The 22,500-nt window shown below is 36.1% G+C and overlaps 1 protein-coding gene across 7 annotated transcripts in view; it reads right to left on the bottom strand.

Moving 5' to 3' along the window:
- Positions 1-22,500, bottom strand: part of FOXP2 (forkhead box P2) — a 260,784-nt gene that overhangs the window by 44,892 nt on the left and 193,392 nt on the right. For 2 of the 7 annotated variants that reach the window (XM_047095807.1, XM_047095808.1), the window contains exons 4-9: positions 19,386-19,523; positions 18,178-18,243; positions 18,061-18,084; positions 16,309-16,478; positions 5,004-5,207; positions 3,108-3,212 (exon numbers count right to left, since the gene is read on the bottom strand). In XM_047095807.1, coding sequence (XP_046951763.1) covers positions 3,108-3,212; positions 5,004-5,207; positions 16,309-16,478; positions 18,061-18,084; positions 18,178-18,243; positions 19,386-19,523 — 707 coding nt within the window. Of the gene's footprint in view, positions 1-3,107; positions 3,213-5,003; positions 5,218-16,308; positions 16,491-18,012; positions 18,022-18,054; positions 18,244-18,405; positions 18,461-19,380; positions 19,524-22,500 lie in introns of all 7 variants that reach the window. The other 5 variants (XM_047095803.1, XM_047095805.1, XM_047095804.1 and 2 more) reach the window with 4 other exon arrangements.

Here is a 22,500-nt window from a genome sequence, read left to right as displayed (position 1 = left end):
AAATCAACTATCCCGTATCCACTACCTTTTCTAGGCTCTATATACACTGCCAAGCTTAAAAAAAAAGGTTTTTGTAATAAACCTAATACACTTATCTTCATCAACTAATGGCTCTTGAATAGATTGATATTTTTGTGGACACTACTCATTCTGCCTTTCCTCACAGAGAATATTTCTACCTCTGAATCTCAGATCATGTTTTATTTGCTGGCACCTGTGCATGCAGACTCAAGAACACTAGTCTGCTAACTGGAAAGCTATCTTGTAAACCTTTTGGTTTAAGCTCTAAAAGTCAATCCACTTACATTCAAGCTGACTTAGGTCCAATGGAATGATAATTAATTTTGCAGTCAAACTACGCTAAAGTTTTGTCAGATGTTATTACACTTTGACATTTATAAGACAGTAATGAAGGAGTAGTATGAAATGCTTTTAGTGATCTAGTGAGATCTTCAATTAGTGGTCAGAAAAAATGGTTAGCTTCTGTCAACACCTACTTTACAGTAAAATTCAGAAATGTTCCTAATCACCTTTTTAGCCTGGGCTTTCTTCTTTGTATTTTGGTTTTCTTGCCTTTATCTTTGTTGCTACAAATAACAGTTTCGAACTCAGTCTTAATTCAACAGAAAAGAAAAACTTCCTTGAATATTAAAGAATGCACATCAGACTAACAATATATATGTACATAAGCAACTGTCCTCTATTAGCTTTTCATTTGGTACTGGGCAAAAGTAGAAGGATTCTACTAGTCTGTTTGGGATATAATGTGAGAAAGAATTTGGGACTCTTAGTGTATTTTCTACTATCCTTTATTATTTAACATATGTAGGCTAAATAGTAATAACAAATGGATTCCTTTTATTTCAAACCAATGGATAAGTTGTCTGATGCCAAAGTAAAGCTCAAGCTATACATTTATTTTTAGTGCATTTCAGAAATAAAAATGCCACAATATTTTCTCCAAAAACTTTCATAATAAACACTGGATATAAAATTTCTGGGAGAGTAGCAAACACGGAAACTGAGAACTGAAAACCTTTCACAGTTTTTTGGCTTGTCTGACATTCCTCTAAACCTCAACTCTCCCCCATAATGACAAAAGAAAAGCAAAATATCCTTTCCAAGAAAATCTGTATTAGTGGTGATGTCTTCATTTCACTTTCCACACAGACACTACACTGTTTTCTGAATAACTGAACTTAATTAATTTCATAAAATATATTATTTCTTTTTACATTTCCCATACACTTTAATAAAAAGACAGTACCAGTATGGAAATGTATGTAATAATTTTTTTTCAGTATACTGGTATTACATCTATTGACAGAATTTATCTTTGAGTAAGAGAATCTAAAGCAGATCATAACAAAAATGGACTAAAAGAAAGACCTTACAATCTACTGTCATTTGTTCTGTCATCTCTATAAAGTTAATGGTTTGGAAAAATGGTCAGCCTTTGGAACCAAAGTTGATATTTAATTGAAAGGAAATGCTTTTTTAATTGTAATTTCTCCCCCCACCCCTGCACCTCTGTAATATCTTTAGTTTTTAAAAAATACTGGCATGAATGTGAAAAAAGAACCAGGAAGCTAAAATGAGGGTTCATGTTCCTCTGCTTGTTAGTAATAAACATTTAGATAAATATTTGAGATGAATAAAAATGTTCCTTTCCATGTGCTATAAAGGAAATCACACTGAAGGGAAGATATGTACATTTTCTCAAAAATTCTTAATTTTGTCAGAAAGAACAACTTGGAGGAATAACACGGTGACTGGGCTAGTTCTATTTCTTAAATGACCACATTTACGAAATAGTAGCAACAGTCCTCTTAATGATCTTAATGATAAGGAATAACACGACACATTGATAAGGATGAATGTATTCAAATGAAGAAATATGAAATTAGCTGGATCAGTTTCACGTCCAATAAAATGGTAGCTCACTACTGTTTTGGTATAATAGTCCTGAAAAATTTATTTAAGGCCTTTTCCAAAAGCCATAGCAATACAGGAAGCAAATTTTCTTTTAGTTGGTCAGAAATGAGAAAAAGTTTAAAAGAAAATCCTTGTGGAAGTCTTACTGTAATTCTGTTATGAAGTTATTATGATGCCAAGTACTTGTGCCTTGTTGTTAAGGTGCTTTTACTCTATACCCTGTAGTCTACCATTTGTAAACACATCTTTTTGATGTTTCTGCCAACATCCTGGCAACAAAGCAGTGCAATTTCAAATGAGCTAATTAACTTAATTGTTGATGAAGCATGAAACAGTTCATTCACCCTGTTAGCTGCTCCATGACAACATAAGAGTCTGAGCCTGTGAAGTTACTCATCTCCATAAACCTATCTGTAGCTCTCTGTTTAGATCTCTTGTATGGCAGAATTGTGCGCGGAAAATGTTTCATAAAAGATGCATATTCTTATTTGAAAAGGAACCTCTTAAAATTAAACAAAATTATCACCGTATGAAGAAATTAAGGACACACAAAGTTTTGATTTTAAGCTAGAGAAGCCATAGAATTTATCATACAACCATACAGCCATGGGTGTTTCACTCTGATCCTGAGGGCAACAAGTAACAAAGGTAGATGAAATACAATTATTTCTGAAAACTTTGGTTCCTATTAAATTTCATATTTTCATTCTTATTGTTCAATAAATATGTTAAATATCATTATTTAAAGGAAGTAATATCAAGTTTGAGATTAAAAAAAATAACCCTGTAAAATATTGGGTTGAAATGTGGATATATTACATGACGCCTCATGTAATTTTACTTAAAATTTTTATTAAAAACTTGATATTTAAGTGAATCCTGCACACGTTTCCCAACTATTAATGGCACTATTACAGTAGGGTAGTATTTTTCATTCTTTAAAAAACCCCTATCGAATGACTTGTAAAATATTTTGATGGAAAGGTAAAGACGGACAGTCGCCTTCGTAGCCTGACTTCGGTCATGCACTTGTTGGAACACACAGAAAACTCAGAGGGGGCTTATGATGGACCTTTACTTCCCCCTTTCAGCTTTCTCTTGTTTATTTTCAACAGTGCGCTTGAAACTCCCCCAGAACCCACCCCCTTCCCTAAAAAAGGTATGAAACCTACTTTAAAAACTGTCCAAAATCTTCACAAATGCTTTCACAGCCTGGCCATTTGCAAACTCCATGGCCGTACAGAGTGTGAGAAGCCCCAGTCTCCTCGTGTGACGAGCTGTAGCAAAAGAACACGGCGTCAGAGTCATCTCAAAAAGCCATAATCGTTGCAGGCTGCTAGCGCCTGTCAGGTTACGATCAGTGACAAACAGGTCAAAACAGGTCAATTCAGCTCAGAGCAGTCAGAAAAATTTAATCGTTCTATTGAATAGTTCAACTGCCAAGGCTAGATGATGTTCCAATTAGAGGAGAAATAGAGCCAAAGATGACTGTTAATAAAGGACGAAAAACTAAGAGGACTGTATAATATCATATGCTAATCTTGCCATATGACCTTAATGTAACATTTACCTCTAAATAAAAAATATATATATTCACATGTGGTCAAGTGAAATAAACCTGTGTTTTTAAGAAGGTAATAGGACATCCACCATAAGATTTTTGAAATGCGCTTTTTAAAGAAGATATGGACCTTTAGGATCATTTAAATTGTTTAATATTTATGTTTGAGCCATATATATTTCCACTAGTTACTGCTGATTTTAAAAAATCTACTTTGGAACAGTATTCATTAGCTATATCCTTCTATAATTACCAAAGACTTTTGATAAGTGAGTATTATATCAGATGGAGAGAGCCTAGAAAAATCAACCAACTTCTGCAGTATATAACCATCGAATTATCTCAATTAAAACAATAGCATGAAAGCATTCAGAAGCATACCGTTTTTTAACGATGAAAACTAACAAGAAAAATTTTTCATGATACTCAAATGAAGACCAGAAACACCACCAAACTACAGCATTCTATTTTAAAGTGTACTGTAATTAAATATAGGTTTCTTAAAAAAAAATTCTTTGTGAGAAAGAATTTGTTACAGCTAGGCAGACATTCATATTACATAAGAGAATACTATCAACCCACTACACTCCAATGTGAAGTTTAGAGCAAAATACCATAGGAGCCTGAGTCACTCTGTTAAGAAACCCTACATTTATGTTTCATCCTTTAAAAATATAGTTTTTATGTTAAGCAATATTCTAGCTTACATATTTTACATAAATTGCTTTAAAGGACTTGATTAGATAGAGCTACATGCTTGAAACAGGGGCAGTAAATGGACAAGAGCACCTGGGTTCTCCTTTTATAAAGGCAGTTTTTACACAACTAAAATAAAACAAGAGGTTGAAAATTATCTAACATAATGTATTCAATGTTGGTAACTGAAATCAAGTAATTTTTCCCTATGAATTTTGAGTCAAATTTACTCAGAGTTAGCATCATAAGTTTATTTTTTTATGTAATTGCAACTTCCCTCATGCTCCAATAATAATAATAATAAAAAAAAGGTATACCAGATATTCTGTCTTCTGGTTTATTATGCCTGTAATTGTACCCTCATGTATATGGATTCTCTGATATCTATGGACATGTTCTTAAACATATATTAAGTACGTGTTTTTAAACATTTACTAAGGGGGATATGTATGCATCTTTAGCTATTTGAAAGGGGTTCTTAAGTTTAAAAATGGTAAAATGTTCTCATTTCAGCAATCCGGCTCATCAAAACAGATTAGCCATAAAAATATGTCGATACAGTAATTCCATATGCACTTATTAAAAAATAACTTTCTTCAGGCCAATTCCCCACCAAATCCATCAAATCCCTGGTATTTGAGCTACTTTCTGTAATGAAAATAATATATAAGGTAAATAACCTAAAGGTTTTTATTTAATTTGTTTTACACATTTTTCCCCTGTTAAGTACAGATCATAATCCTCAGTTTTATGAATGGTGGAAGGAGAGGTTGGCGACAGATAAATATAGAACAAATCTCATGAGATTTACCTGTCCCGCCTTGCACTTAGAACTGAAGACTGTCCATTCACTATGGAATGATGGGTTATTGGTGGTGACGCTTTGGAAGTGGTGGAGGAGGTAGTCGAGGAGGAATTGTTAGTAGTGAGGTCTAGCCCTCCATGTTTAATGCCATTGTCTTCCATACTGTGAACTCCAGTCACTTCTTTCCATAACTGCTGAATCTCAGCAGGACTTAAGCCAGCTACAAAACGAAAGAAAGCCCCACTAATATAACAAGGTAAAGTTCATATAATGAGCTTAGTGTTATTACTGGATTAATGCCAACAACAAAAGTGATGTTACCAGCATAATTAATATACAATAATAATTCACTTTACACCATCAGCACCATAGCCTTTCTCATGAATAATCAGTTATTTGTTAAGGACTACCATTTTGGGAATAGTACTGGGAATAATAGTATTGAAACTATCAAGGATTAATGGAAAAAGCCAGCAAGTTCTACTTGAAAGTTAAACTATTTAACAGAAGCTTTTACTTATTGCTAGTGTTAAGTTTTTATCAGTAAGGAAATGAAAAAGAAACAGATTTTGAAATGAGATATATCAAAAGAAATGAAAAGAAAAAAAGAAGTAAGGAGGGTAAACAAAAAATTTGTCAGGGAAAAAAAAATGTCAGGGAAGAACAGTAAACATCCAACTCAGAAAAAGAATACATTTGACAATTAACTTTGACAAAGTTACTTTGCTCTTTCTCAGACAGACAAACAAAATAATTGAGTTTCATTTGGAGGTCCTAAATAAGCCAATGTTCTTACCTCCATGGATCAATTAAACAGATAATATGAAAACTTCATTTTATGGACGATAGAATAAATGAATACCCATTTTAAACAATGCCCTGTTTCAGATCATGGAAATTTACCAGATACATGAAGAATGAAAACAGAAAATCAAGGCATTTTAGCTTTTAACTCTAATTCCGAAATAAGGAATTGAGAGATTACTGTTTACTTATTATAAGTCAAATATATAACAGTTCTTATATATGCCAAGTACTATGCCTTCACGGATTCTTTCCATACCTTATGCTCCTTAATCTTCACTAAATCCAATGAGTTCATAACTGTATTTCAATCAGTTCATGGATAACAAAGCAAAGTGAGGGAGAGGTTCAAAAATGTATCCAAGGTCACAAAGCTTCTATGTGGTAAAGCTTTGATTTAAATCCAGGCAGTTTTATTTGAATGCCTTTTTTCTTACAATATTACATTAAAAATATGAAAACTATTGAATAAAGATATACAGGGGGAAAGGCAGTTGTAACTATGGTTGCTATCACTTATTGACCATCTGCTGTAGTCTGATGCTTTACATTCATAATCTCAATTAACTTCACTTGAAGCTAGGAATCATTCTACTTGACAGATGAGGGCATGGCATGGAGGTTTAAAAAGATGAAATATGTTACCAAATCACTATGCTCACAACTAGTGGACAGAATTCAAACTTAATGCACTGCTGCTCCAAAATCTAGGTTCTGCATATGTTACGTGCATCTGCAACATCTAACACAAGGATGGAAGTACTAATCCAATACCCCGACTCCCACAACCCAGCACACATCTACATCAGATGCTACAGTGATGCCGATCAATCAAGAGGTGTGGGGGAGGGGAGCAGGATCGAACAGGCAGGGGAAACTAGGGGAAGATAACAGAACATGATGTCAAGCAGAGTCAGCCTGCTCACCCCTCCCCCTGCAACTAGGAAAACCATCAATCTAGACATAGTAGTAAGTAGCCCAAAGTGACAGAAGAATTCTCACTGCTCCAAACATAACTTCTGGTCAAATTATTCATCACAGTGGTAACCTTAAATTGCTATGCCTATCACAATTTCTTATAGATAGTTTTACTGAAAACTATCATTTTGGTGATTCTGGCTCCTGAAGATTTTAAAACAGCCTAAGACTGAAGAAAAGACTGGATAACTCAGGTTTCCAGTTATTTAAAACTATTTTTTTCTACATAAAAGAGGATGGCTTAATAAACTAAGGTATTACTCTGGTTATATGGGACATAATTTCTATATAAACATCATTAATTATTGCTTTAACCCAGGATTCTGAAACTTACCTGACTGTAACTTTTTGATTACCTGTCTGTATGAATTAGGTGTCCTAACAGCAAAACTCCATTAACCAATCCCTTTACATCACAGCTTTTACACATCTTCTGCATGCGAGCCCTCACCACCTCACTCTGCCTCTCTGCCCCACCGTCCACTCTTGCCTGGTGTGCAGTTACCCTTTCCTGTCTTCCTGCTTTCCCCTTGCCTTGCTATAATTTACTTCTCGTCATATATCAGCCAAAATCTATCTCTTTAAATGTAAATTGGGCAATGGCATTTTCCAGACAAAGCCTCCAATGGCTTTCCAGAACACTTAGAAAAAAACACAAGAAAAGAAAGGGAACACATAACAACAAAAAACCCTACTATGGCCTGTGAGGTGCTGGCATTTATTATCTGGGTCTTGCCTGCCTCTCTGACCTCATCTATTGCTCACTCTGTACATTTCGCTCTGTTATACTTTCTTCTGCATCTTAAAGGCAGTAAATATTTGCTCCCTTTCCAGCTTTTGCTCTGGCTGTTCCCACAGCACAGGCGATTTTGGTTACAGATCTCCTCATGACTTCCTCACTTCACTCAGATGATTCAAGGCTCACCTCCTCTGAGAGGTCTTAGACCATGCTTTCAACTACTGCCCCTCCCCACCTTGCCTTCTAACATTCTCTGTCACCTCACTCTGCTTTCTTTTTCCTAAGAGCATTGTCAGTCTCTGAAACTATAATATTTATCTGTTTTACTCGTTATCATCAGTCTCCCTCTTCTGCAATTTAAACTTAAAATGGTAAGAGTAGGGATTTCTTATTTTACTTATCTATCTCCAGTGCCTAGAAGAGTGCCTGGTATGTGTTCAATGAATAGTAGTTGATTTAGTTGATTATAACAGATTCATAGAGTTTTTGTAGGCATTTTGGTTTTCACATGGAAGTTCTGTGGCTCTTGTGGGGCATACTATTTATGAGTACTTGCTATCCTGTAAGGCCAATATCTAAAGAATTATAAACTAGTTGATTCTAAAGATCGAGTGGCTGATAAAATTTTATACCTTGGCTAAAGACTCTTAGATGTTTTTAGAGACTATATCAGTTAGAGATGTTATTAATAATTCAGTTTTTGAATTTTATTAATAATTTAGTTAACCTAAGTATCCACTTACCTTTTAAAAAGCAGACTTCTATTATACTATTCATTTGTATGGAAAATTAGTGGTATCAGCATGATATCACAATGATATGGCAACAAATACTAAGCACATAGATGTTTGATGAATAAATAACCTATTCGCTATCCAAATAATGATTCTTAATTAAACGAGGAAGGAAGTGGTTTTTAAATATTACAGATAAGGGGCAGAGAATAGATGATGTCAAAAAGAGACTCCTGTTAGTAGAAGTGGTTCCCCAAAGTGTCTGCATATTAGACTCACTTGGGGACATTTTAAAATTTCCAATGCCCTGACCACAGCCCAAACCAATTAAATCACAATTTCTGGAGGTAGGACACAGGTATCAGTCTGTTTCTGAAGCTCCACCAATGATTCCAACGTGCAGACAATTTTGGAGGAAAAATTTTAAAAGCAAACTGTCATATTGCTCATGAACAGAGTTTTCACACCTACAATTTACTTAGCTCTTTTCCATGGATACAAAACGATGAATATGAAACAACCAGCCAATCCGTTTTGTACAATTTTGAAAGTTTCGTGAGTTTTGAAGTTTTGAGGTTTGCGAAAATTAACTTATTTTCAGGCAGTAATGTAACACATTCAATACTTCCTAAACTGTGTTCTATGGGACAGTAGTCATCTGAACACTTCTAATCAGAGATCTAAGAGATCTCTGGTCTCTATCTTGGAGGCTCATGATTAATGTTAACATATACATCAGTTCCATGATGTCTAGAAACAAAAGAAACCCTTGAGTCTCTTCTTTAACTCTTTGTTTTACAAATCCATTTGAGGATAAAAAGAAAAAAAAAACACAACAAACTCTTTTTACAATTGCATTAATTTATTTCAGTTTTAAATAACGGGTGTGGGCTTAGGATTCATCAGGTGCTCTCCAGCCCTCCCATGAACTGCAGGCTGCCTGTTTATAAACTTAAGACTTTTTCCAAAATTAGCTTAGTTCAAAACTAAGCTTCTATTTATGCAGCCCCTTGGAACCCAACTCACTGCTCCAGTAGGTTCCTTTGTCTCTGTTTTGTTAGAAATTTACATGGTACTTCTGATATGCCAGTCACTTTTCTGCATGCTTCAGGTCTAATCTAATACCCTGAGCTACTATTATTCTCCCTATTTTAGAGATGAGGACACTGAGGAACAGGAAAGTTGAGTAACTAGCTCTAGAGCTAATGCACGGCAAAGCTCCTCACCTTTGTAGGTCATTGCTCACATAAACCTTTTTCAGGACTCCTTCCCTGGCCACCCTGTCTACAAGTTCAACCCCTACCGTTTCTAAGGTTTCTTTATTTTTTCCTATCCTGACTTAAAAAAAGAAAAAAAAATTCCCATAGCACTTAGCAGTATACATTTTACTTAATTTGAAATCTACGTTCTGTGATGGCAGGGATTTTTGCCTGTCCTCTTGACTGCTTTGTCCCCAGTGCCTCTAGGAGTGCTTACAGTGAGTGAAAGCTCAATGTGTATTACTTACAAGAGTTGTTCAATGACCAGAACAGTAGCAGTGCATAATCTGGTAATCAGTGGACTAGACCATCACAGAATAATAGTCAATTTAAAATCCCAAGTAAAGAGTATTCAGTTTTCTTAGTAACTTATTTCAAGGATACATACATAACAATACTAGCACCAAAAAGTTGTATGATTATGCAATTTAAAAATTCCATGACCACAAAAAAATCAAGAAATGATGATGGATGATGGCTTGGACTGGCTCTCGTTCACTGCCAGTACTACAAATAAGCATTAAAAGGTTTGTTTTTCTAGGAATTGAATGAATAAGTGGATGAATTCCTAATCAAATTGCATGTAATACCACAGGTAAAGCAATTAAATAATATTCCTTAATCCTAGATTCATAGTTTGTGGAGTATCTATTGGGTGAAAACCGCTGTGCTAAGAATTAATTAAAATTTGGTAATTCATATCTAGATTATACAGTCTTGGAGCACACAAGATTTAAAAATTCCAATATTTTACTTATTGGTAAAAATTACATTAGCAGCTTTTTCACACAAAAATAATGTCTTTTCATTTTTTATGTCTAGTAATTAATTTTTAATATTAAATAATTTTATACATTATGATGTAAAGTAAGTCTACTGTGATTTTTTTAAATTAACTTATTTAATAGTACTCTGCTTATTTTCTAGAGTTACTTATAAGTAAAAGCAATAAAAGCAAATTTTGTAGAAGTATTTGTATCATTCACATATTTTATTGAACCAATTTGATATTTAGTAATTTGAATTCTTGAACTATTATCATGTAATTTTCACTTTCATCTTAAATTTTACATTAAAAGAAGTAGTATATGCACATGGCCAAAATAACAGAATCATAGAGAATGTTATACATTGCAAAATCGAATTTCCCGAACCAGACCTGACTTCACGGTTCCTAGTTCTCTCCACAGGCAACCATCATTCTGGTTTCTGGGCTATCCTTCAGAGACCTGTGTTCATTTATAATTTGCCAGACCTAACATATTATGGATTTATATTTGACTGGAGGCCTACTTTAACCTGTAGGTATAGTGCCCATCTTTAAAATGTATGTTTAATGAGAAGTGTACTGAATACATATTTTGCCCAAAAGCTGAATTACAAGGAGCAAAATAGCTATTTGGCTAAAACTGAGACCAAAGGCAAATATCACCACAAAGAAGGAACTTCTGGGATACCAGAATACAGGGTGCATATATATATATATATATATACACACACATATTTATATTTACATATTATTTATATTTACATTTATATATACAATCATACTATGATTTCACTATTAAAATTTTTAGAGGAGGCAGTTTTTAAGCTTGTGATTTATTTTACAAACCAGTAATTTCTCAGTTTTCCTCACCATGGAACTTTAATGGGTCAAAGTTGACATTCTGCTTTTGAGTCTTCCTTCAAGATACAAAGAGCTGACAAAAAGAACTTTAAAAAGACTTATGGCCTAAATGGAAATAAATTCATTTTAATGTATGCATGCTGGTATATGAAACAATTCTGTGACAATTAGAATTATGATATAATTTAATATATCATTACTTTCATTTCCTCAAAAATTAACACGCCTAATATTTCTCTATGTATTTAACTTGTTGTGAGTTACTTTTTATACATAAAATTAACAGCATTCATAGTTAACTTTGCAAAGTTTTATTCCTGCAATCATAAATGTACATCTAAACTTCAGTTTACTGATGGAACTTTAGCATATAAAACCCCAAAGGAGTTTCCCCTCCGAGTTACAAATTAAAGACTGACTGGTATTTAAAAGGAAATACTAAGATGGTAACAATAATTCTGCGCCACATGCCTTGTCCATATTGCGGTGCTGTTACCCTGATTAGATACAAAGGTGATCTATGCAAGCACATGATTACAGGTTAGGCAAAAAAATCAAGATGCCAGAAGTGATGCTGAAGTATGCATTTGGCTACTTATTTATTTTAGAAAGACAGCGAGTGGAGGAGAGGGTGCGAGAGAGAGACAGAGAGAGAGAGAGAGAGAGACAGAGAGAGAGAGAATCTTAAGCAGGCTCCATGTTGAGCATGCAGCCCAATGTGGGGCTTGATCCCCCACCCTGGAATCATGACCTGAGCCAAAAGGAGCAGGATAAAGAGTAGGATGCTCAACCGACTGAGCTTTGACTATTTAGATTTCCATAATCAGAGAATGAGTCAAAGCCAAATACCTGATTTTGACTGAATACTCATCCTAATGACAAACTTCAGCACATTCCTAACTCAGCATAAAGGACATTCTTATACTTTACTTAGAAAGATTTCACTTTATTATTCAACAGTTCTTTCATTCCAAACTCATCTAGTTCTAGAAGGTGTTAGTTCAAAATAGTGCTGGCTAGATATTCTAGCATTTTCTGTTTGGTCTTTCAGATTGGTAACAAAAGTGTTATATTTTAAATAGCTTTTATAAATTTAAAAACATGTAGAAAGTTGGAATGAAATAAAGTTTTTGCCACATATATTTTAGTCTCCACAGTCATAGTAAGTCTGTGAATATATTGTGTATTGGAATACACTGACTTCTATCTCATGCCAAAAACATGAGAAGTGCACGCACAATAATTTCCTATCTTCTAACCTGGAGACAATGGTACTGGGTCATGAAAATGTGTCACTAAATAATTACCAGCTGACATACAAACTGTACTATCTATGGAGTAAATGGCTTCATAATCAGTATTTTATTTGATATTGATTTACAGATCCATCCTTTTTTTATTTGACTTCTGTATACCTACAGTCACTCTATGTATGATTTTTATTTATTTATTTTTAAATGTTTATTTATTTATTTTTGAGAGAGAGAGAACAGGGGCAGAACAGAGAGAGAGAGGGAGACAGTATCTGAAGCAGGCTCCAGCCTCCCAGCTGTCAGTGCAGAGCCCAATGTGGGGCTCGAACCCATGAACTGTGAGATCATGATATGAGCCAAAGTCGGATGCTTAACCAACTGAGCCACCCAGGTGTCCCCATATATGCTTTTAGAGATGATAACTTAATTGCCTAATTTACATCAAAATCCAACAATATAGTAATATTCATGGTGACTTTAAATACTTAATATTTAAATAATTTAAAGTGATATATTATGTCATTTTGTAACATAGAGAAAAATGTTGATGCATCTCCCACTCCTATCAAAATTATTATAATTTTGTTACTTCTGTCTCATTCTCATACACTTATTTTATATATGGTTGAAGAAGTTGGAACTTTAAAAAGTAGCCTGAGGAAGCTGTGTTAAATCATGGGGGTAAATACTTCAAATATGGCATATTTTTAAAGATCATCATTGTGTATAAATAAATCCTACTTGGTGTTCCTGTGGTTATCATTCATGGCCAATTCATCAGCCAACCAAAAACGTGGTGCAAAGTGAACTGGGAAATTGACAATGAAAATATTTAAAATATTTTTATCTGAAATAACCAAGGGTTAAGGCAGAAATAATTCAAGGCTTCCATTGTCTAACAATGACTTCTTTTCTTTCTCCCATTCAGTTTTGGGATTCCAGCACCACCCCATGAAGTTCTATTCCTCTGCTGTGGCTGGTTTATCTGACACATTCTGTCTGTGTTTGGCTGATGAGTCTCTGCAGTGGCACTTTTCACACTTAGTCATCTAAGCGGTGAAAAACACAATATGACTTGCATGTATTTTGTTTAAAATATAAATATTCTGCTCAAACCCAGATGTGCTTGCAGATTTATTTCATTTTCCTCAATGTTCTCTATCTCGTGTGTGTAATCTCTCATATATTTAATGGAGAGTACAAATAGAAGAAAAGGAAAAAAAATTCTATTTTAAAAAAGCTCAGAAATTAAATTTTCATTTGAAAATCATTAAAATCGTTGTATCATAATAAATTTCTTTTTTCAGCAAGATATTTGTATGTTTGCCTTGGAAGAATGTAGTTTAACAAATATATCGCACATAGACTATATTTTACTTCTGTGGACTTCTGAGACTGAGTGTGAGCAAGGGAGGGATAGAGAGAGAGGAGACACAGAATCCGAAGCAGGCTCCAGGCTCGGAGCTGTCAGCATAGAGCCCGACGCAGGGCCCTAACTCACAGCCCATGACCCGAGCTGAAGTCAGAGGCTTAACTGACTGAGCCACCCAGGCACCCCTCTGTTAGCATCTATTTTAAACTTTCTTGAAATGTTTATTTCAATGGTTTTACTCAAAATCATGGTAGACCTCGCTTCTCTCTATTGAGGAGAATCTTACATCATTAGATCTTAAACACAGATTTTATGTAAATTTTACTGAAAAAAAATGGTATAAATTTATTGCTTCGGTTTTAGTGTAGTTTCTACCAAAGAAATCCATGTTTATATTGAATTAATTTGTACATACCTTTCTTTTTTTTAAAACTTATTTCTTCATTGGTCCTCAAATTATATTTATTTTTTCAAAGAACATAGTTAGTGAATAGAAGAGTCATTGCTATGGTGACACCATGGTTTATTTCAATTCTCTTTGGAATGGTCTAGAAAAGTGGGTTTATGGCCTTGTTTTTCTTCCACTATTTAATCTTTATCTTTTTTGATTTCCTAGGAGTGATTCAATCAGGTGAATCAGAAGATCTGAAATCAAGGGAAAGAGGGAATTCTAGGGAAAACATGCCATTGTGATAGTAATTTGATAAAAAAAAAGTGAACATTTACTGTAATATTTTATTTTATTTTACATTTTTTATTTTACTTTTAAAGTTTATTTATTTTGACAAGGAGAAAGATTGAGAGAGAGAGAGAGAGAGAGAGAGAATGAGAGGTGGGGAAGGGCATAGAGGAGGTGAGAGAGAGAATCCCAAGTAGACTCCAGTGCAGAGCCTGATGTGGGGCTCAAACTCACGAACTATGATCATGACCTGAGTCAAAATCAAGAGTCGGACGTTCAACAGACTGAGCCACCCAGGTGCCCCTGCAATATTTTAAGTTTCATGTGCCAGAAACAAGATTATGTGTGTTTTAAAGATAGTTTTTTATTTGCCTAATTTTATTTTTTTCTATTTAATTGTTCTTGATTTTATTCAGAATATCCTATTGAGTCAGAAAGATGAACATAAAATACTACAACGTGAGCCCCTTTGTAACAAATATAATTAGTCCATTTGGATTAAAGTTTGTTCCAACAAAATCCAAATGCAAATTAGAATATGCTTTTATGAAGTTTAATGATACATGACTTTTGCCTGTACCAGTAATTTTAGCACACAAGGAGTCATTTTGTTTACAATCATTGTTTTAAACTAAGAATGCTTTCCGTTTCCCAAAAGTTGAGTCAAATGATGAATATATACAATTGTATGATTTATAGTGTTGTATTATGGTACTATCTTATTGTATTATCACAGTACATGCAAAGTTTTCTTATCCGAAAAATAAGGGGTGCCTGAGTGGCTCAGTCGGTTGAGCATCTGACTTTGGCTCAGGTCACGATCTGGCATTCATGGGTTCGAGCCCCACTTCTGGCTCTGTGCTGACAGCTCGGAGCCTGGAGCCTGCTTTGGATTCTGTGTCTCCGTCTCTCTCTGCCCCTCCCCTGCTTGTGCTCTGTCTCTCTCTGTTTCTAAATAAAATAAAATAAAATAAAATAAAATAAAATAAAATAAAATAAAATAAAATAAAATAAAATAAAATGGAAGAAAAATGAATAAGAATACAATTGGCAGCTTTTTGAAGCTGTAATTTACAATATATGCACAGGCAATATTACTTTAGAGAAAATAAGGTCAATATGGTCCCACGATTTAGATGGGATTCTACAAAGCGTAGCTTGGAATGGAATATTCTCTATAGGAATACATAAAGGCTCCTTTTTATACTTAAGAGTGTTAGCATGAAGATTAGGAACTTTTAGGAACTTCTATATTTTTATTGATTTATTTTTATTTTAGAGAGAGAAGAGTGCGCAGGGAGGGGAGAGGGAGAGAGGGAAAGAGAGAGAATCCCAAGCGGGCTCCACACTTAGCATGTAGCTCAACACAGGGCTTGATCCCACAACTCTGGGATCATGACCTGAGCCAAAATCAAGAGCCTGGTCTTCAACTTGCCGAGCCAGACAGGCACCCTCTATCTTTTTTTTTTTTTTTTTAAATCAGTTTTCTACCCAAACTCCTATCAGCTCACCTTTGTTAAATGGAATGTTGTTAGCCTTCCCACTGATCCAATTCCCTGCAGGTAGGTCTTCGGTGTACATTCGATAGCGCCTAAACTGTGTTGCCCTTATAAATTATTTTCTGCTCTAAGACTAATAAGGACGCACTTAATATCTAACAAAACACTTGGAAGCAGTTTCACTACACACCTGAACTCAGTGTGTAGTAAAATCTCTGAGCCTCAAGAAAATGGGCCACGCAGCCATGGTAACGATCGTGTTTTCACAATAAACCTGAAGGTCATAAAAACAAAACTTCTCGAGGGATAAGGCAGACAGGGCATGAAATGGTAGAAAGTGCCACACGAGGAGTGAAGTGTGCACACTTTGTGTGTACCTTGAGGCAGCGACTGGACAGGAAGTGCCGCCTGGCCAGGTGGGATGGAGATGAGGCCCTGACGCTGAAGGCTGAGCAGGTGCTGCTGCTGCTGGAGTTGTTGCATCTGGAGAAGCTGCTGCTGGAAGACAAGCTGCTGGGCTGCCAACTGCTGCTGCTGCTGCTGCTGCTGGTGCAGAAAAGCCGGCCCCGTAAACAGCAGGGAACACATGGTCTGCACACAGCTCTCATACAGAGAAATGCACACGCTCCTTTCACTGCCCCGGTGAGTTTCTGAATGGGCATCCCATGGTCAACGTTCGAAAGCAGAATGTGAGCAAGTTCTAGATTTTCGGTTGCCTTTCTTTCAAATATTACACAGCAGCAGAGAACCAAGGAACTTGCATGAAAGAGTATGGAACGAGCTTTAGAAAAAGTATGCTACAACAAAGTGTCAGACTTTTTTAAAAAAAATTGGCTTATTGCAGATGATGATAATAAGTTTATCTATACTAAAAAAATAACACTTTATAGTGACAGTCAACTTCAACAACACTCTTCTCTTTTTTTTTTTTTTTTTTTTCCAATTGAGTAAGTTTGATCTGCAGAGGCCCATGAATGTGGTCTCTGGTGATCTATTAGTAAACTGGATGTAGCCTTCATAGGACAGGCCTGTTAGCTCTCTCTCTTCCTCTCTTCTCTTGTTGGAATACATTAAAGGCAGAATTATGTGCAGGGCAAAAAAAAAGTGCCCTTATTATAAGGAAAAGTATAACTTCCAATTTCGTGAGGCATTACAAGACAAACCAGAGTTCTCTGGACTCGGGAGGGTATGACGAGGCAGTCACAACTGCAGAGACAGACAAGCTGCTGGGGAAGACCTTTCCTTTTTAGTTTGGGGAAAAGAGAAACTTCTGATGCGCTCACTGGAAAACAGACTGCATAATGGAGCAAGTCATGTGGATTGCCCAGAGCCTCCGGAGAAATAAGGGAGCAATTTCTATTCTGTAGTTGATGGCTGTCTGAAATTCTATTCACAAATCCAAACAGAAACAAAGCCTCAGGAGGTCAAAACTGTTTCCTGTACGTTTGCATAATGGGCAGCTTGAAGACAACGGCTCTGATACCTGCTGATCAATTTAACTACTTCAACATGTTTTGTTTGTATTATGTTTATATTTGATGCAGTTTGCTGACAAGTGCAAGCTCGGCCTGAGAAGCCAGCTTGTCAGTTTGATTTATGAGCATATCAAACTGTAACTTTCTACTCGCCACTCCAAACCTACAGTAGCAGTTCATTAATCAGGGGCCCGTGACTTTGAAATCTGTGTTCCACCGGTCTCTCCCCTAGCCCCCCACCCCACCGCGCAACCACGGGCTACATTTGCATGCATGTTCTCTGAGCTGCACCACTGAGAAAAATAAGGTTCCCTCACCAACTTAGATTCTCGGTGAATACAAGATAATCAGTACTTTGTCCACCACAGAGCTTGCTCTTTGTACACTGTGATTCATTAGTGAACATTAGACGACAGACAGCAGCATTGGATTGTAACTCTCAAGTCCCATGCTACAAAAAAGGAGAGCAGGAGAGTTCTACTGTCACTGTTATTAAGCTGGGTAAAAATGTATCATAATGCATCTTTGACAGGAGAGCCTTGCGCTAGGAAGATCTCAGGCCGCCCTGGCCTCGAGGCGCACCCAGTCCCCACCTGGCACCGCTGCGCCCTGCCGGTAACCCGACGGCAGGTGGCTCCTACCTCTTTCGCCTGCTTGCCAGGATGAGGCGGCGGCGGGGGCGGCTGCTGCTGCTGCTGCTGTTGCTGCTGCTGCTGCTGCTGCTGTTGCTGCTGCTGCTGCTGCTGCTGCTGCTGTTGCTGCTGCTGCAAAAGCTGAAGATGTAACTGCTCTTGCTGTTTCTTGTAAAACTCTTGTAGTTGTTGCTGAATAAACCATTTTGACTTTAATAAATAAAGGCAAAAGTTTCATGTATTATAAATCTCCTAAACTCTTCTAGACTGGCATATGGTAGAGTATCCATTAAGGTTCACCTCCCAAGAACAACAAAAAATACGCAGTGGATGCAAGGAGACACATCTACATACATTTGTTTTTTCCAAGGCAGCTCTGAAATTTTCCAATCCAGAATCCAAAAAAATCCTAAACAGGAAGGCATAGGAAACCTATATTCTAATGGGCCAGAACCAAATGAATACCCTAACTGATTACATCGGAAGTCCCAATGGGATATTCAAATAGGTTATATACTCTACCATTTATAAGAACCAAATATATGGCTACCTAGAATCAGGTTGTTCAATTCCTATCGGGGAAAATATTTTAATCCATCAGACGTACAGAAGAATGTTAGAAGTAGAAGCAACTGGCCTGTGGCCATCAGCCATAGAAGACAGCAAAGCGATTAAATCAGTAAGAATCTGGGTAAAGCACATTATTTTCTCTAGGTTAAGTAAGTCTACAACATAAAGTCCACTTTATACACACTCGAGGCCCAATAAGGTTTGTATTGGAAATGCTAGTCTTGTCACTAAAAAAAAGATAACTGTCATGGGTTAGTAACTTGGCTGCTTAACTTTGTTTTTATAAGTAGATATTCTCTATGCCTAAACACCAAGTATATTTTGGGAAGGAAAACGTAGGATGTTACCTTCCCTATCGCAACCAAATGGCCAGTTTAAATCTCATACTTCCACGAACATAAAGGAGTGCTGAAGTGTTAAAGAGTTCTCAAGGCAAGAATTATCTAGAAGTCCCTTTGCACTCTTAACTGGCAAGTGTACAAATCAAATGCTCCTAAGCATATGAATACTAAACTATTAATTTATTCCATGTTGAAGTTACGCCTCTCTCTGCTCTTACTGTAGACTTTGATGAATTTAAAAAGACCGAGGGATCTAAATTTTTTGATGTAGTTCTGCAGTCACAATGCGGCATGTATGTTCTTGCATGCTGATCAGCTGTCCCTTCAAGCGGAGAGTGACCGGCAAACATGCCCACGGCACTGTTGTCAGAGGCGCACACGTGCGCCACATGCCAGGACACCAAAGCAGGTAACCCACATTACCTGCTGCAGCATGACCGCCTGCTGCTGCTGGAGGAGGGCTTGGAGCTGCTGAGGAGACAAGACTTGCTGCTGAAGGATCTGCTGCATTTGCTGAGGGGTGATCACCTGGGGAGTCATCATGGCCACCGACACAGGCACCTGGGCAGGGACAGAAAGAGAAGGGGCGGTCATAACCAAATGTCTGCTCACCGACTTCACAGCTATAGGTCACCGCTAGTAAATCCTTTAGAAATGACGGCTCACTGTTTTGATATGATATCTGCATATTACTTAACTCTTTGAAAATACTATTAAAGTGCCACAGCATGTAGACACTGGCCCCCAGAGACATCAGATTTCATCAGATGCTATCTTTACATTCCTTACTTACCTCACACGTATTACGCTAAGATGTTGGAGCTTTGACTAGCATCGTGAAAAACAAACAATTAAATGTCAGGGTTCTCAATACTTCCTAATCGATCATCACACCGACGTCATAGCGTTATCAACGTAAAGCCTTTGGCAATAGTTTCAAGGTAGGATTATGATAAATAATAAAGATTAAACAATTTGAAAAATATGCATATACATGTCTGTTATCAAAGCTAGTAAAAAGAATGTATGTAGAATGTACTTATGCATAAAACATAATCACCATCTTCAAAATTTTATGGATATATGTATATCAAATATATAAATATTAGAAAAATATGTATAGTAATACATATTACTTCATGAGTATATGTCTCAACTAATATAGGATGTATATACACATGTGTTTCCACAAAATAGCAACCCAGACAGGTCCTCTCAAAGAAAAAATCATAAGCCAAGTATTCTTCTCTAAACATTTTCTTATTTCGAGCTAGCTAAACTTATACTAGGGGTTCTGGAAGTCTAAAGATTATTCAAAGGTGATTCATTAAAATTTTAAAAAAAAGTATTTTTGCTTAAAATTGTCTTTCTTTTCAAGGTTCTGAGAATTATGGAGTCAAAAGGAAAAGCAAATAAGGAGGAAGAGAAAGAAACAGGAGAAAGTGGGGGAGGGGGCAAGGAAGATACAGAGTGAGAAAGAGCTAGAGAGGAAGTTCTAAGGAAAGAGAATGGCAGGAGGGATGAGCGGGACAAAACCTTGTATGAAAGCCTGTGGTAGATGGTCAGCCCGGCCACAGTCATGCTGTTGGGGGGCGTTGCTTGTATTAACCAGCATGGAATCAAACAACTTGTCAACCTGCCCAGTTTGCAACCTTTGAAAAGGCAATCACTTTCTTTCCTAGAAAGAACAATCTACTTTTACTGTAAATAAAAACATGTATTTACATAAATACTGCTTTAGAACAAATGCATGGGACAACAATGTGTCTTTGAAAACAGAAAAAGATTAATAGACTATTTTAAATAGTCATTTTAACATACTTCAAACTTTTCTGGCACTTCATGTTATAAGGAAAGGAGAAATCAATAATAAAAAAGAAGTGAGGAGAGAAAAAATAAAAGAAACCTGGGGTGGATAAAGTACCCACCCCCAAACACAAACACTTCATATTTAATACTAAGAAATAACTTTGTCTTGTCTACTCCGTGCTGATATCTCAAAACATGGATTGATTAGATCTAGTTTTATGACAAAAAAGAAGCACATTGTGATGGGAAAAAACTCAGTGATTATCTGAGTATTTCTGGATTATTTTAGAACATACTGACATGTTATAGGTTACTACATTTGAATTTATCATAATAAAAGGCATTCTGAAATATGTGCTATAAAATTAATTGACCCAATGGGTTGCCCAAGTGTTTAGTTTTTAAAACCTGAGTGGCCAGTTTACTTAACTGTTTATTTCTCAATAAACAAATATAATGGTTAGGTAAGTAGTTTAAAAAAAACCTACCACAAAGATGACTTTTCTTCCACCAATTATTTACCTCCTACTATTTCTAAATAACAAGGAATCAAACCAAAATTAAGTCAGGGTAAGACAGAAATGTTAAGCTTTAAAAATGCTGCCAATCCAGATAGACAAAAAGACAGACAGATACTACACATACATAGACAGATACCACATATATGTAGATAGATATTATGTATATGTAGATGGACAAATACATACATATAGATATACATACACATAGATATATACCTCATATAAATTCAATCATGTGATAAAAACTTGCCACACTTCTCTCATTGAAGCCCTGTATCACTTTTTAGCATATGGAGAGCTTTCACTTAATTATCTCTACATCTGGGGCCCCTGGGTGGCTCAGTCAGTTGAATGACCTACTCTTGATTTCAGCTCAGGTTGTGATCTCACAATTCATGTGAATCAAGCCCTACATCAGTCTCCACACTGACAGCATGGATGCTACTTGGGATTCTCTCTCTCCTCTCTTCCTCTCTCTCTCTCTCTCAAAAAAAATAAACTTAAAAATTATCTCTATATCTATAATGAAAAGTACTTCATATGTGACTGATACCAAATGCACTTTTTGAGAAAATTTTATGAATGGAGGACTGTCATAATATACTGCAAGTTAGAGTTAGATTTCAGCTTATACAAACTGTAGGACTCTTTAAAACACACACACACACACACACACACACACAAACTTTGGAGTACCTGGGTGGTTCAGTTGGTTAAGCATCTGACTCTTATTCTTGGCTCAGGTCATGATCTCACAGTTCGTGGGTTTGAGCCCCCCTCAGGCTCCATGCTGACAGTGCAGAGCCTGCTTGGGATTCTCCCTGCCTCTCTCTCTGCCACTCCCCTGCTCATTCTCTATCTTTCTCTCTTAAAATAAATAAATAAACATTAAAAAAATTAAAAAAATTAAAGAACACAAACTTTATTAAAAGTAGATAAATGTATTATATAATATGTACAGAAAATTATCCGACCCTATAGCTTGTTGCAACAGTGACTCCTGGTGTACAGGCAAATTTAAGTAAGTATTCTACCTTTGCATTTTATTGTATTTTTATTTATTTAATTTTTTTCTCAATGTTTATTTAATTTTGAGAGACAGAGAGAGACAGAATATGAATGGGGAAGGGGCAGACAGAGAGAGAGCCACAGAATCCAAAGCAGGCTCCAGGCTCTGAGCTGTCAGCACAGAGCCCGATGAGGGGCTC

This window comes from Lynx rufus, unplaced genomic scaffold, assembly GCF_022079265.1.
Source record: "Lynx rufus isolate CCGP_SWC_20201006 ecotype Redwood Valley unplaced genomic scaffold, mLynRuf1.p SCAF_4, whole genome shotgun sequence".
NCBI lineage: Eukaryota > Metazoa > Chordata > Mammalia > Carnivora > Felidae > Lynx > Lynx rufus.
This window is presented reverse-complemented; position numbering and strand designations above follow the sequence as displayed.